The following is a 16,645-nucleotide window of genomic DNA, read 5'->3' as shown; positions in this document are numbered from 1 at the left end:
CAATAAATACCTTGGTTACTTCATCCCAGTCTCCTCGTCTGAGTCTGATCTTGGGTTCCCCTGTTCCACTCCGCATAACAACAAGTTTGCGCCTATACTGGGAACATGGGCTAGGAACCCTGTGTGGTGAGATGGCAGGCATGCAAATTGCCAGAATAGCCAGCAAGGTTTCAATGGGATCACTCCATAGGGGGAGCCTGGGCAACTGAAATGTGTGACCTTAACAAGGAAAGACTATGTAGGTTAACCACTGTGACCTTGAAGAGACAGAGAATGAAATTCATTTTATCCTCTATTGCCCTTTTGTACCACGATTATACACTTTTCATTATTCCAGAAAGCCCACCAGATACACCCTGGCATTATGTTGCTGAGCGATGAGGAGAAACTGAAATGTTTTTTTGTCCTTTCAGATCAAGCCTGGAATGAAAGATAAGATTACCTATAATTAAATTATACAAATATTTCTTTCTAGACATATAGCAAAGTGCCCGTACAGTTGAAGTCGGAAGTTTACATACTTAGGTTGGAGTCATTAAAACTCGTTTTTCAACCACTCCACAAATTTCTTGTTAACAAACTATAGTTCTGGCAAGTCGGTTAGGGCATCTACTTTGTGCATGACACAAGTAATTTTTCCAACAATTGTTTACAGACAGAATTTCACTTTTAGTGAAATTTACTACACTAAGTTGACTGTGCCTTTAAACAGCTTGGAAAATTCCAGAAAATTATGTCATGGCTTTAGAAGCATCTGATAGGCTAATTGACAACATTTGAGTCAATTAGAGGTGTACCTGTGGATGTATTTCAGGGCCTACCTTCAAACTCAGTGCCTCTTTGCTTGACATCATGGGAAAATCAAAAGAAATCAGCCAAGACCTCAAATTTTTTTGTAGACCTCCACAAGTCTGGTTCATCCTTGGGAGCAATTTCCAAATGCCTGAAGGTACCACGTTCATCTGTACAAACAATAGTACGCAAGTATTAACACCATGGGACGACGCAGCCGTCATACTGCTCAGGAAGGAGACGCATTCTGTACCCTAGAGATGAATGTACTTTGCTGCGAAAGGTGCAAATCAATCCCAGAACAACAGCAAAGGACCTTGTGAAGATGCTGGAGGAAACAGGTACAACAGTATCTATATCCACAGTAAAATGAGTCCTATATCGACATATCCTGAAAGGCCGCTCAGTAAGGAAGAAGCCACTGCTCCAAAACCGCCATAAAAAAGCCAGACTACGGTTTGCAACTGCACATGGGGACAAAGATCGTACTTTTTGGAGAAATGTCCTCTGGTCTGATGAAACAAAAATAGAACTGTTTGGCCATAATGACCATCGTTATGCTTGGAGGGAAAAGGGTTAGGCTTGCAAGCCGAAGAACACCATCCCAACCGTGAAGCACGGGGGTGGCAGCATCATGTTGTGGGGGTGCTTTGCTGCAGGAGGGACTGGTGCACTTCACAAAATAGATGGCATCACGAGAAAGGAAAATTATGTGGATATATTGAAGCAACATCTCAAGACATTAGTCAGGAAGTTAAAGCTTGGTCACAAATGGGTCTCCAAATGGACAATGACCCCAAGCATACTTCTAAAGTTGTGGCAAAATGGCTTAAGGACAACAAAGTCAAGGTATTGGAGTGGCCATCACAAAGCCCTGACCTCAATCCTATAGAAGATTTGTGGGCAGAACTGAAAAAGCGTGTGCAAGCAAGGAGGCCTACAAACCTGACTCAGTTACACCAGCTCTGTCAGGAGGAATGGGCCATAATTCACCCAACTTATTGTGGGAAGCTTGTGGAAGGCTACCCGAAACGTTTGACCCAAGTTAAACAATTTAAAGGCAATGCTACCAAATACTAATTGAGTGTATGTAAATGTCTGACCCACGGGGAATGTGATGAAAGAAAAGCTGAAATAAATCATTCTCTCCACTATTATTCTGACATTTCACATTCTTAAAATAAAGTGGTAATCCTAACTGACCAAAGGCAGGGAATTTTTACTAGGATTAAATGTCAGGAATTGTGAAAAACTGAATTTAAATGTATTTGGCTAAGGTGTATGTAAACTTCTGACTTCAACTGTATGTATATAGATTGTGTGTAGGCCTGTCTCATCTTCTCTTTATGTCAGACCAGGATAAACGCTTTCCGTTTCATTTTTCTGTATTTATTTATCTGAATGTTTTTATTTTTACTGCTTTAGGGTTATTATTATTGCTTGGATAACCTTATCTACTAATATGTCTAGATTTATTTTTCATCCTTTATGAGGTGTGCACTGCGCAGAACACCGGAATAAGTATCACTGACTGAATTATCACTGTGAATCATTGTAATGTTTATGTGTCAATTAATCCCGTAAGCGATGGGTTGCCAACTGGAGATTTGACACGAAAATACAATTCATTCATTCATGCGAGGTGATTTTACTTCACCAAAGCACTTTTTCGCCCATCGTAATTAAGATAATTAACAGTTGCTCAGTATAGTAATGACATTGCTTCTTCTCTGGCTTGCAGACCTACATAAATGTGGATTGTGCAGAATTTTCCCATCCTACAGATGAGAGACCTTGAATCACTATGTTCAATCAATTTCCTTCTATGAGGTGTTCATGCAGTCTAACTCATAGTTTACTCTAAATTGTACATTTACGTGATTTAGCAGACACTCCTATCCAGAGCAACTGGATACACATTTTCATACTTTTTTCCATACTGGTTCCCCGTGGGAATCGAACCCACAACCCTGCTGTTGCAAGCGCCATGCTCTACCATCTGTGCCACATGGCACTATTAAGGGGCACCATTAAACTATTCCTTAAGTAATGCAGTTTCACTGTGCCATTAGTTCACCATAAGGCCTCAGTCAGGCTTGCTAAAGTGTGACAGACAGTGTTGGCGTACCGATGACACTGCAGAGAAGGCGCAGGCTGGTGGTGTCCCCCTCCCCAGAGTCCCGGGGGCTCTCTCTCCAGGAGGGGGGTAGGGGGATGCACAGGCCGATGGGCCGGTGGAACTTGCGTCGTCGTGGCTCCACAGTCACCACGGGGCTGAAGGTTGCCTGGTTACCCAGCAGCTTGGCAACCAGCTCGTCTGGGACTGGTTGGGCCTGAGGTTACAGGGGAGAGGATGTGTGGAAAGAGGGATGATGATGTGGTGGATGAGTGTGGAGAAGAGAGATTGATAAAAAGATAAACAGATTGATAGCAATGTAGAGAGAAATAGGAAGAGAAAAGAAGAGCGATAATATGAGGTATGTAATGATGTAATGGATGACAATGGACAGGTAAATAAATCAAATGGGAGAAATGAAGGATGAAGAGAAAGAGAAGTCTGTGGTCAATAAAATGGAATTTTATACCATACCAAAACATACAAACAACTTGAAAAGATACAGTGCATTTCTTTATTCATCAGTGTTGTTCATAAAACACATTTTAACATTTACAACCTACACTGCGTGTACAAAACATTAGGAACACCTGCTCTTTCCATTTTATTTTTATTTAACATTTATTTAACTAGGCAAGTCAGTAAAGAACAAATTCTTATTTACAATGACGGCCTACCAAAAGGCAAAAGGCCTCCTGCGGGTTTACGGGGCCCTGGGATTAAAAAAAATAAAGAATAATTACAATATAAATATAGGACAAAACACATCACAACAAGAGAGACACAACACTACATAAAGAGAGACCTAAGACAACAACATAACAAGGCAGCAACACATGACAACACAGCATGGTAGCAACACAATATAACAACAACATGGTGGCAACACAACATGGTAGCAGCACAAAACATGGAACAAACATTATTGGGCAAAGTCAACAGCACAAAGGTCAAGAAGGTAGAGACAACAATGCATCATACAAAGCAGCCACAACTGTCAGTAAGAGTGTCCATGATTGAGTCTTTGAATGAAGAGATTGAGATAAAACTGTCCAGTTTGAGTGTTTGTTGCAGCTCGTTACAGTCGCTAGCTGCAGCAAACTGAAAAGAGGAGCGACCCAGTGATGTGTGTCCTTGGGGACCTTTAACAGAATGTGACTGGCAGAACGGGTGTTGTATGTGGAGGATGAGAGTTGCAGTAGGTATCTCAGATAGGGGTGAGTGAGGCCTAAGAGGGTTCAATAAATAAGCATCAACCAGTGTGTCTTGCGACAGGTATACAGAGATGACCAGTTTACAGAGGAGTATAGAGTGCAGTGATGTGTCCTATAAGGAGCATTGGTGGCAAATCTGATGGCCAAATGGTAAAGAACATCTAGCCGCTCGAGAGCACCCTTACCTGCTGATCGATAAATTATGTCTCTGTAATCTAGCATGGGTAGGATGGTCATCTGAATCAAGGTTAGTTTGGCAGCTGGGGTGAAAGAGGACCGATTACGATAGAGGTAACCAAGTCTAGATTTAACTTTAGCCTGCAGCTTTGATATGTGCTGAGAGAAGGACAGTGCAACGTCTAGCCATAATCCCAAGTACTTGTATGAGGTGACTACCTCAAGCTCTAAACCCTCAGAGGTAGTAATAACACCTGTGGGAAGAGGGGCATTCTTCTTACCAAACCACATGACCTTTGTTTTGGAGGTGTTCAGAACAAGGTTAAGAGTAGAGAAAGCTTTTGCGTTATTTGTAACTTATTTTGTACATAATGTTTCTGCAACCGTATCTTACGGCAAAAAAAGAGCTTCTGGATATCAGGACAGCGATCACTCACCTCGGATTAGACAAAGATTTTTTATTCTACAAGCAAGACGCACAAGACATTCTCCAAACACCCGACAGGGCCAACATCCCCATTATTTGCAAGAGGAAGCGACGCAGGTACAGAGGACAAAGAGCCGGATGCCTGGTCACGACCCGGAAAAGGCGAGTGGGAAAGCTGCCGTTACCGTCAATACTACTCGCCAACGGGCAGTCATTGGACAATAAACTAGACGAGGTACGATCATGAATATCCTACCAACTGGACATCAAAAACTGTAATATCCTATGTTTCACGGAATTGTGGCTGAATGACGACATGGATATTCCGCTAGCGGGATATAAGCTGCACCGGCAAGATAGAAAAGCGCACCCCGGTAAGACGGGGGGGGTCTGTGCATACTTGTAAATAACAGCTGAGGAAGTCTCTAGATTTTGCTCACCTGAAGTATAGTATATTGTGATAAATTGCAGACCACACAACTTGCCTAGAGAGTTATCAGCTTTACTTTTCGTGGCTGTTTATTTACCACCACAGACAAATCCTGGCACTAAGACCACACTCAGTCAGCTGTATAAGGAAAAAAGCAAACAGGAAACCACTCACCCAGAGGCGGCGCTCCTAGTGGTAGTAGACTTTAATGCAGGGAAACTTAAATCAGTTCTACCAAATTTCCATCAACATGTTAAATGTGCAACCAGAGGGAAATAAATTCTAGATCACCTGTACTCCACACACAGAGACGCGTACAAAGCTCTCCCTCGCCCTCCATTTGGGAAATCCGACCACAACTCTATCCTCCTGATTCCTGCTTACAAGCAAAAATTAAAGCAGGAAGCACCAGTGACTCAGTCTATAAAAAAGTGGTCAGATGAAGCAGATGCTAAACTACAGGACTGTTTTGCTATCACAGACTGGAACATGTTCCGGGATTCTTCCGATGGCACCACATCAGTACACCACATCAGTCACTGGCTTTATCAATTTGTGCATCGAGGACGTCATCCCCACAGTGACTGTACGTACATACCCCAACCAGAAGCCATGGATTACAGGCAACATTCGCACTGAGCTAAAGGGTAGAGCTGCCGCTTTCAAGGTGCGGGACTCTAACCCGGAAGCTTACAAGAAATCCTGCTATGCCCTGCGACGAACCGTCAAACAGGCAAAGCGTCAATACAGGGCTAAGATTGAATCATACTGCTCCGACGCTCGTCTTATGTGGCAGGGCTTGCAAACAATTACAGACTACAAAGGGAAGCACAGCCACGAGCTGCCCAGTGACACGAGCCTACCAGACGAGCTAAATCACTTCTATGCTTGCTTCGAGGCAAGCAACACTGAGGCATGCATGAGAGCATCAGCTGTTCCGGATGACTGTGTGATCACACTCTCCGTAGCTGACGTGAGTAAGACCTTTAAACAGGTCAACATACACAAGGCTGCGGGGCCAGATGGATTACCAAGACGTGTGCTCCGGGCATGTGCTGTCTTCACTGACATTTTCAACATGTCCCTGATTGAGTCTGTAATACCAACATGTTTCAAGCAGACCACCATAGTCCCTGTGCCCCCCACCCAACCCCTCTTTTTACACCGCTGTTACTCTGTTTATCATATATGCATAGTCACTTTAACTATACATTCATGTACATACTACCTCAATTGGGCCGACCAACCAGTGCTCCCACACATTGGCTAACCGGGCTATCTGCATTGTGTCCCACCCACCACCCGCCAACCCCTCTTTTACGCTACTGCTACTCTCTGTTCATCATATATGCATAGTCACTTTAACCATATCTACATGTACATACTACCTCAATCAGCCTGACTAACCGGTGTCTGTATGTAGCCTCGCGTAGCCTCGCTACTTTTATAGCCTGGTTACTGTATATAGCCTGTCATTTTACTGTTGTTTTATTTCTTTACCTACCTATTGTTCACCTAATACATTTTTTGCACTATTGGTTAGAGCCTGTAAGTAAGCATTTCACTGTAAGGTCTACACCTGTTGTATTCGGCGCACGTGACAAATAAACTTTGATTTGATTTGAGCATGTTGGACACTAAGAAAGCTTTATTGTAGAGCATTTAACACAAAATCAGGGGAGGGGCCAGCTGAGTATAAGACTGTATCATCTGCATATAAATGGATAAGAGAGCTTCCTACTTCCTGAGCTATGTTGTTGATGCAAATTAAGAAGAGCGTGTGTCCTAGGATTGAGCCTTGGGGTACTCCCTTGGTGACAGGCATTGGCTGAGACAGCAGATTTTCTGACTTTATACACTGCTCTCTTTGAGAGAGGCAGTTAGCAAACCAAGCCAAAGACTCCTCAGAGACACCAATGCTCCTTAGCCGGCCCACGAGAACAGAATGGTCTACCGTATCAAAAGCTTTGGCCAAGTCAATAAAAATAGCAGCACAATATTGCTTAGAATCAAGGGCAATGGTGACATCATTGAGGACCTTTAAGGTTGCAGTGACACATCCATAACCTGAGCGGAAACCAGATTGCATACCTGAGAGAATACTATAGACTACTGTACTATCAAGAATACTGTCAAGAAAGCCAATCAGTTGATTATTGACAAGTTTTTTTGATATACAGGGCAAAATAGAAATAGGCCTTTAACAGTTAGGATCAGCCTGATCTCCCTCTTTAAATAAAGGATGAACTGTGGCTGCCTTCCAAGCAATGAGAACCTCCCCAGAAAGGAGACAGGTTAAAAAGGTTGGTGATAGGCTTTGCGACGATATGGGCAGCATCCTTAAAGAAGAAAGGGTCTAAACCATCTGACCCAGATGTTTTTTTGGGGGTCAAGTTTAAGGTGCTCCTTTAGCACCAAATGCAATTCTTGAGGTGGAGTAACTCTGCAAGATCACTTTCGAACAAGGGCCTGAACCTGTTTTTAATTCTCATTTTCTTTATGGGGGCGTGTTTGTTAACAATACCACCGAAAATATCAAAAAAAGAAGGTCCAAGCGTCTTCGACAGAGGGGATCAAGCTGATTCTATACCATTTTACAGAGGCCAGTTCATGAAGGAAGGCTTGCTCATTTTAGTTTTTTAGCAAGCGTCTATGACAAATCAGGATAGGTCGTTTCACTGAGCAGCCATTACGAACACAGGCTGTAAAACAGTGATCACTAAGGTCATTAAGGTCATTCCATGACATTGCCTGACCAGGTGAATCCAGGTGAAAGCTATGATCCCTTATTGATGTCACTTGTTAAATCCACTTCAATCAGTGTAGATGAAGGGGAGGAGACAGGTTAAATGAGGATTTTTAAGCCTTGAGACAATTGAGTCATGGATTGAGACAAAAAGACAAAAGATTTAAAGAGATTTAAATGCCTTTGAACGGGGTATGGTAGTAGGAGTCAGGCACACCGGTTTGAGTGTGGATCCGGTTCTAGAAATGCAACGCTGCTGGGTTTGTCACACTCAACAGTTTCGTGTGTATAAAGAATGGTCCACCACCGAAAGGACATTCATCCAACGTGACACAACTGTGGAAAGCATTGTAGTCAACAAGTGCCAGCATCCCTGTGAATGCTTTCGACACCTTGTAGAGTCCACATTCCAACAAATTGAGGTTCTAAGGGCAAAATAGGGTGCAACTCAATATTAGGAAGGTGTTCCTAATGTTTTATACAATGGGTGGGTCTAATCCTGAATGCTGATTGGTTAAAACTGCATTCCAGCCGATGTCTATTCCACAAGTTTCCAATATTCAAATTTGATCTCCAGCTGTCACATAGTAATGAACGTGTCGGAAGTCGGGATGAGACAGACAGGCAGGCAGCTTTTCTCAGCCAGTCGAAATCATGAATCAGCATCATTTTTGTGGATATATACAAAGAAATATCAATAGAAAACAGGTAAAATGAAAAGAAGTGCAGCTAGTTTGCAGTCTTTCCAGCTTAATTTTGAAGTGATTGTGTTAGCTATGTTGTTGGCTAGTTCCTCTGAACAACAGTGTCTTGACTAGAGAGCACATTTTCTATGCCAGGTAAAATCGCTCCTCATTATTATGGGTGTATCCAAATAAATCACTAGAAAACAGTTTAAACAAATACAGCTACTTTGTTGTTATTCTGGCTGCACTGTTTGACGTGACTGTAAGTTAGCCGTAGTTGGCTAGCTAGCAAGCAAGGGATAAAAATGTTGCCAGCCAGTATGGCAGTAGAACATTTAGAATGAATGACTGGGTCGCGTCCATAGATAGAGATTAAAAAGACGGAACGACTGGGTCGCGTCTCTGGCAACCAAACAGAATTGATAGTACAAACGACCAGCCGGCTTGGGTAGCAACCCTACATTTGTGTCGGGACTATATCTTGTGGAAGGATGAAATGTATTAATAAATTAATAAGAATGTGTTTTATGAAAATATGTAAATCATTATTCTAATATGTTGGTAACCCGTTGTATTAAAGTGATAATGCCCTCGAAGCCGATGTTTGGAGGATAGATTAGCATGGTTTGCTGGTCCTCGACTTTATCTCGGGCCTGACAACACCCGTGCTAGTATCCACCAAACACCAGTCTTCTTGGGCATTATCACTTAATTGCACACTCAGTGTACATTGACAATGAATGTCTAAACCTCGCTACACATTCACGTGAACTGTCTCACTTAGTACAACCTTTGACAAGGTTAGCGTATCTGCTAGCGTAAAGCTAGGACTGGGGTTATGCTCTACAGGCTGCATGTACTGGAGCACAGCGGATGCTCCAAAGCAGCAGGGGAGATGGAAGGTCCATGCATGGTGAAGTCCATGCGGTGCCATGTTCACCATAACATACACATATTTCCCTCAAAATATGAGACTACTTCAGTATGTAGGCCAATAAAACCACTCACCACTGGAATGAAATCAAATCAAAACCACTCTCCACTCTGATCATAACAGGCATACTGCTAAAGAACATTCACTGTAACAAGGTCCCTCTGCATTATGAAACCATGACTATAGTTCTAGAACATAACCACATTAGTGAATGATGCATTAAGCTTTAGGATACTGGCGTGATCATTTGCAAACATTGGTGACTAGATGATGCCCTTTCAAAACAGCCTCATATAAACTTTGAAGGTTAAAAATCCCACTGTTAAGTGACTACTGTACTACGTGTATGTAGTAAATCTCATTGTTTGTGTGTAGAACAAAGAAAAAGGCAATTTCCTTGGCAAGGAAACCATGTATATAAAATGTGCTGATCAAACCAAATACATATAGTATACATATAGCTAGGGTTGGGTAGGTTACTTTCTAAATGTAGTCTGTTACAGTTACTAGTTACCTGTCCAAAATGATAATCAGTAATGTAACTTTTGGATTACCTAAACTCAGTAACTTCATTACTTTCCGATACTTTTGGATCACTTTCCCTTTAAGAGGCATTAGAAGAAGACAAAGGATCCATCAAAAGCATTTGGTGTGTCATCATAGTGGTCTCTGACTTGTGGTCAGACTCGCTCAGGTGGAACAAACTTAAACTTGCGCCTTTTTTTAATGTTGAATTAATGTCATTGAGAAAACAGAAAGGTGTCAAAATATATTTTCGCAAACATCCTTTCTGAATTTAAAAGTAATCCAAGAAGTAATCATCTATGTTTTTATCTGTAATCTGATTCCAATATTTTTGCTGGTAAAGTAACTGTTTGGTTAGAGTAAAAAAACAAACAGATTACATGTAACTGTAATGTAGTTACTCCACAACCCTGCATATAGCATGATTGGTCATACAGACAGGCACTAACGATACTGTCTTCCTCCTGCTCCTTCCTCCTCATCCTCATCCTCCCATCTCACCTGCAGGCCCAGACGGACTCGCTTGGTGACCGCTGTCTCAGGGAACGTAGCCTGGACCATCGGCACCAGCTTACTGGTCAGTTGACCCCCCTCTGGGCCAATCAGGTCACTCTCCTGCTGGACACGCGACACCACAGCAAAGTAGAGGGGGAAGTCAGTGGAGATGATTCGTCGGATACGCTTCTTCCCAAGCTCCTCTTGGCTCTCCAGATCTAAAGGAATAAACAGGCAGAACATAGCGGTCAATAAGATTGGGGAATACTGATACAGTGCCGATAAGAAAGCACTAATAATCACCACGCATGCCATTATCAGGGACTGTAATAGGTCTGACTGAGTTAGTAGAACTTCTCATTCTACTACCTTCATCCATCCCATTGAGGATAGTCTCCAGTACATCGTCCCCGTAGCGATTGCGGTGTTCCTTCCAAACAGAGCCATTCTCACTCCTCAGAACCACCAGCTCCCGGTCCCCTCGACCCAGAGCTGCAAAGTGTGGGATCTCCACGATCACAGGCCTGACAGACACACACAGACATAGAGACACACATCAATGAGGCTTCAAACGTCATTCTCACAATGTAATTAGCCGTATGTTTGACACCCCTGAATTAGGGGATACCCTCACAGAAGGTGGAACACAGTTTTTATCCTGATCTCAAAATTTGACCTATTGTCTTTTGCTGACAACTGTCCTCCCTTCTACATTGTGTTTCTTCAAGTCCTCACCCTAGGAACTGCATGCTGGCTGGGCCCAGAGAGATGATACGGCTCGCCAGGCCCTCTCCCTCCACCAGGGGGGGAGGGGTGGGGAGTTTCTGGGGCTTGACCAGACGGCAGGTTATACGTGTGGGGGCGGCACAGGTCCGTGGAGGGATGATGACACGCAGACCGTTGTGTCTGCTGCCTCGCATCGAGCCGCCCCGAGCATCCACCATGAAACTCACTAGGAACCTGACAAGAGACATGCCTCACATTATTACACGGTATAATAACATTTCTATTTTCACTCTTAGAGATTGATTTATGGACAACATAAGGCATTTGTCAGTGTAGGCCTGCAGGCAGGGTAGGATGGACACACACATGGCTGTGTCTACTGACCCTGTGTGTATGGGTTAGACTTAGGGTTAGGGTTGTGTACTGACCCTGTGTGTATGGGTTAGACTTAGGGTTAGGGTTGTGTACTGACCCTGTGTGTATGGGTTAGACTTAGGGTTAGGGTTGTGTACTGACCCTGTGTGTATGGGGCTGGCCACAGGACTGACGTTGTCAGAGGTCTCTGTAGCTGGACTGCTGGGGATCAGGGAGTCGTCATCATACTCTCTATGTAATGGCATTGGAGTGTGTACCTAAAATATAGACAGAAAAACCTTGTCTCATCGTAGCATTTGAACTTTCTACTCACCCTCCACAGGGTTACAGCGATACAAATATTTTCATTAATAATATGGCAACCTCATGGGATTGAACCTAACCAGTTTGTCCTGTACCTGCTCCATCTCATGCTCCTTTAGGTGGACCATCTCTGGGGAGACACAAGGGATCCTGGGAATGGCAGGCGAGTAGTTGCTGTTGGAGAGAAGAAAACAAGGAGTGTGTAGGGGATATATTCTCATTCCACTTCCTACATCCCAATATAGATTTAACCCATCCATTCCCCATTCTTTACAATACCTCCACCCTTCTTTTACTACCAATATACCCCCATTCACTCACTCCAACCCCCACCATCTACCCTCCCTACACAGTGCCCAGCCCTCTCTCGTACTCCATAGATTTCTTGGGTGACAGGAAATCGTCATCATGGTCCTTCAAGTCATCCATCTTCATGTACCTGGCTCCTTCCGTCCCCAAAAGCTCCTCCCCTTCAGACAACAACAGGAAGGGCAGAGAGAGAGGACAGACCGGGTCAGAGGGGTGTAATAGATAAAGACACATACAAGATAACTGAAGCATGTGAGTCAGAGTTAGAGAGCATTGAATGAGTTCAGTAAATATAACATCTGGTTTATATAGTAGTTAGGTTGGTGAGTTAAAGGGATTAGCTACTACACTCCACACACTGTGCATGTGTTAATGCTGTACATGTGTCAATGGGAAGAGATTTAGTAAAGTCACGGTCACAGTGAGACCCAATGGCAGATGGAGAGAGAGAACATGGAGAAAGACAGAAATAAGATGGCCCCTACACTTTGTTCAATATTAATCTCAAATGTGGTGTGTTCAAGTACTTTTCATCCATAAACTGTTTCCAGTAGTTGAATATTTGGAGCACAGCATATTGGATATGTATGGTAAAATATCCCAGATTTCCTTAACATCTGGAGAGTTACAATATGGCCCAACATGAACTGAGTCTAAAACAAGACAACATCACTAGAGCCATGTCCATTGGGATTTCGCTGTCCCTTTAGACATAGTCCACGTCAACATGGACCCAATCTGGCACGATTAAATGGATTTAAACAGGGTTGAGAGGTTTCTTCTCTCCCTCTGGGAGTCCTGGCTGTGACAAAATACACAAAGTACATAGAGTACAACAACAAGTGCACTGGCACCATAGAGATAGATAGGATTTTAAAAACAAGTGAGAAGTAAGTGAGAAGTAGGGATTGGTCTGATTACTAAGTAGAAAGGAAATTCACGTGAGCACCACAATGCCTACTCCACCCATGCTCTACTAAGGTTTTCCAGAACACCGCTTTGACCTACTATAGTAGCTATGCCAAACAATGTGTATGCAGGTTGCTTAGGATTCAAACCTTCGCAAACTGCCTAATTAATACTCTTAGAGGAGCTGCTCCCACAATAATGGGATTTGTACCGCATACAGGTTCAAGTATTGTATTTTTCACACACCACACTAATCCTATTCCACTACCTTTTCAAACTTTTTTATTATTATATGAAATCAAGCTTTGCTTTTATACTTACAAGACCATCATGCTTGATGGAGCTGTTTTGTATTGTATTAACGTGGTGCCTGCCTGTAGTTCCACTTCCTTAAACCACTCCTGATTTCTGTAATCGTTAACTTACCCGTAGAATATTGACATAGGCTAAGAAACAATGATTAACATTCACAATAGGCCTATACCTAAAAATACATACAGCCTAATTATATATATATATATATATATATATATATATATATATATATATATATATATATATTAATATATATAATGTATATATTATTTAATTGCAGGACACTAAAGTCCTCTGAAGAGTATGAATTATGCTGTTTGAGAGTTGAATCCTAAGTAACCTGCATACACATTGTTTGAAGAACAATAGACAAACATAGCTACTGTCAAAGCTGTGTGCTGGAAAACCTTGGTAGAGCATAAGTGAAGTAGGCATTATGGTGCTCATGTGAATTTAATTTATTTTTCAGCTTCAGACCAATCCCTACTTCTCACTTAAAATGTAGTTTTTAATTTCCATGGTTTTTACATCGGAAGGTGATTATACAAAAGTATCTTTCGAAAATGTCATGTGTGCTTCAAATTATGTAAAAAAAATGTATTTTGTCTCTCGCATAATTTATTGTCCAGGGCCCAGTTTCCCAAAAGCATCATACAGCTAAGTTCATCATCAGAACCATTGAATTTTTACTACCTTATCTTGGTCTATGGAGTAGTCTACCTAGCTAGTTTTGCTATGCCCATTGCATGCATTGTAAGATAGCTAGCTAGCTGTGTGACAGTTTCCCAAAGTTTGGCGTTGTATTTATTATCTAACTTATTTAGCTAGCTAGCTATGTTTTGTGGAAGAATGTAGCTAGGATATAACATCAACATTGAGTTGTGGTACAATCTTATTGGGGTAAAATTGGCTTACTCACTTGCTAGTTCGGTAGTAAACGTAAGCAATGCATCTCATTGATTGTAGCTAGCACTAGCAATGCAAATTAACATGAGCATCATGGCAGTTTCTCAAATGTTGGTCTTTTTAAACTTAACGTAGCTAACATTAGCTAGCTATGTTTTGAGTAAGAACCTATGATATATTGTGGTGCATGAACTGGCCATAAGCGTTAGCTAATGTTAGTCTTACCTTAGCTAAAGTTACCTAACTAATGTTAACTGGCTATCATAGCAACCAAGTATGTTCACTAGTTTATTTGTTCATATTTGTTTGTGCTCTAGGTCAGCAGTTTACAAATGATGACTTTAGCCTTATATGAAAAACCTTACTTGGCAAAATATAGCTAGCTTTCCTCGCTTATTGGTTAGCTACCTAGTCAACATTAGCTCTCATCTGACTGGTATAACGTTATGTTAGCTAGCTAGCTACCTAGCGAATTAAAACAAAACTACATTAATTGGCTAGCTACCTTTCTTTGCCTGTTCGTTAGCTAGTAAGCGTTCAGCTGACTGGTGTTAGCTAGCTACACAGGCTAGCTGTTGTACTTTGGACAAGCAACAAAACGTTAGCTAGAGAGCTAGCTAGCTACCTAGTTAATCTAAATATCTGTTTGCACGTATTGATTAACCTCAGCTTGAATACCACCATAAAGCTAGCTATATACAGTAGCCTAGGTTTGCTCGCATACACCTTATAACTGGCAGCCTGGTGCAAGCAGATGTGTTGTTGCCGAGCAACCGACCTGGTGTTAGCTCGCTGAGCTTTGGCTAAAAAAAGATGTTAGCATTGTCAGAAATGCTACAAAAAGGTAGCACATCGTTGGTTCTTAATGGGCAGAAATGAGCACGTGAGAGCGATAAACTATAAACTTAATCAAAATTGTTTCCCCTACAAACATATTCTGTCTTAAAGGTGGCAAGTCTAATGATTACTTTATGGATACTGTAGTCTCAATCTTATCCAACGTCTAGATGTTGAGCTAGTCATTTTATTTTTTCTTAATGCTAACGACCCTGTTAAAAATTTGGTATGTGGTTCTCTGTAACGACTGGACGGCTCATGGCGAGAAGCGGGGTGTTTTGAATTTAACATTGCGCTTCAATCAATCCGTACTACAGTCGAGCCGACCAGAATGACTATAATATCCCATTTTAGCATGGACATTGCCATTGAGGGCTTCCGCCATTTTAAAGTAGTCAAAGTAGTCAACTGGTTGGGGATTCCTATGGGTTGTAGCCTCAATTGTGCTGCCCATGCTGTTACAGATGCTATAATGGCACAGATATAAAGATGAGTCCTCTATCTATCTCTGACTGGCACCCACATACAATTATGCACAGTAATGCAGACACACAATCTCAGCACAGCGGTATGTACTTCACAAGAGACTGGCATGATATATTCACGAAAGTATCCATGCATCTAATTTCCATCTATGAATTCACTATGCTATTATGTTTTCTTGTTTGTGTTGTTCTACCCTTCTTAGTTTCTACCAGGAAGCTAAGGCAGGTTATGGTTACTTACCCCCTCAAATCCTGAGATTAATGGACAGAAGCGCACCAAATAAAGGCAATTGCTCCGTTAATGCATGTGTTTGTGTCTCTGTATCAGCACAAAAGGTGTTAGGGTTGACTTCGGTGAGTGTTTGAGTGGGTGCATGGATCTGGTCCAGAGCCAAGTCAATGTTCTACTTCATCAGTTTCAAAATGTGTCAACTTATCTCTTGAGCGCTGTGTGTCAGATGTTTTCAAAAACAGAAGTGTAAAGTACATTTGTCTAAATATTCAAATATTACTTGTCTATTATATAGTCTATTATATATTTGAACATTTTAGTGAGTAGGTTATATGTGTCTTTAAGGCAGCAAATAGACTACTTTCTAATTTTAGACCAACAGTGTCAATTTGTCAGTTTAATTATCATGGAGCTAAAAATACCAGGGTGTGACGTCTTCTGACGTCACTGTCAAGGGTGTTGTAATGTTTACGCTGTGAACTTTACTGGTTGATCAGACACCCGTGGGTCTAATGAAGACTTGTGTGCAAAATGTATTTTTTCACAGTCACTGTGTTTTCATTTCCTTACACAGTATATGTACACCAATGGAAACACACATTGCATGTACACACACATCTTTACAGACTACAGACACAAACTATACAAATAACAGCTGATGTAATGAAGGAACATTGATAAAGACATCAAACCAACAAGACAACAA

The 16,645-nt window shown here is 41.9% G+C and overlaps 1 protein-coding gene across 15 annotated transcripts in view; it reads right to left on the bottom strand.

Annotated features, from left to right (window-relative positions):
* The window catches only part of ank1a (ankyrin 1, erythrocytic a), a 65,859-nt gene that overhangs the window by 22,052 nt on the left and 27,162 nt on the right, over positions 1-16,645 (bottom strand). For 13 of the 15 annotated variants that reach the window (XM_014161263.2, XM_045703148.1, XM_045703153.1 and 10 more), the window contains 7 exons: positions 12,296-12,416; positions 12,042-12,120; positions 11,785-11,900; positions 11,278-11,502; positions 10,912-11,066; positions 10,549-10,760; positions 2,921-3,125 (listed from right to left, as the gene is read on the bottom strand). In XM_014161263.2, coding sequence (XP_014016738.2) covers positions 2,921-3,125; positions 10,549-10,760; positions 10,912-11,066; positions 11,278-11,502; positions 11,785-11,900; positions 12,042-12,120; positions 12,296-12,416 — 1,113 coding nt within the window. The remainder of the gene's footprint in view (positions 1-2,920; positions 3,126-10,548; positions 10,761-10,911; positions 11,067-11,277; positions 11,503-11,784; positions 11,901-12,041; positions 12,121-12,295; positions 12,417-16,645) is intronic. The other 2 variants (XM_045703147.1, XM_045703149.1) reach the window with 1 other exon arrangement.

This window comes from Salmo salar, chromosome ssa20, assembly GCF_905237065.1.
Source record: "Salmo salar chromosome ssa20, Ssal_v3.1, whole genome shotgun sequence".
NCBI lineage: Eukaryota > Metazoa > Chordata > Actinopteri > Salmoniformes > Salmonidae > Salmo > Salmo salar.
Note: the sequence above shows the minus strand (reverse complement) of the source record. Positions and strands in the feature narration are given on the sequence as shown.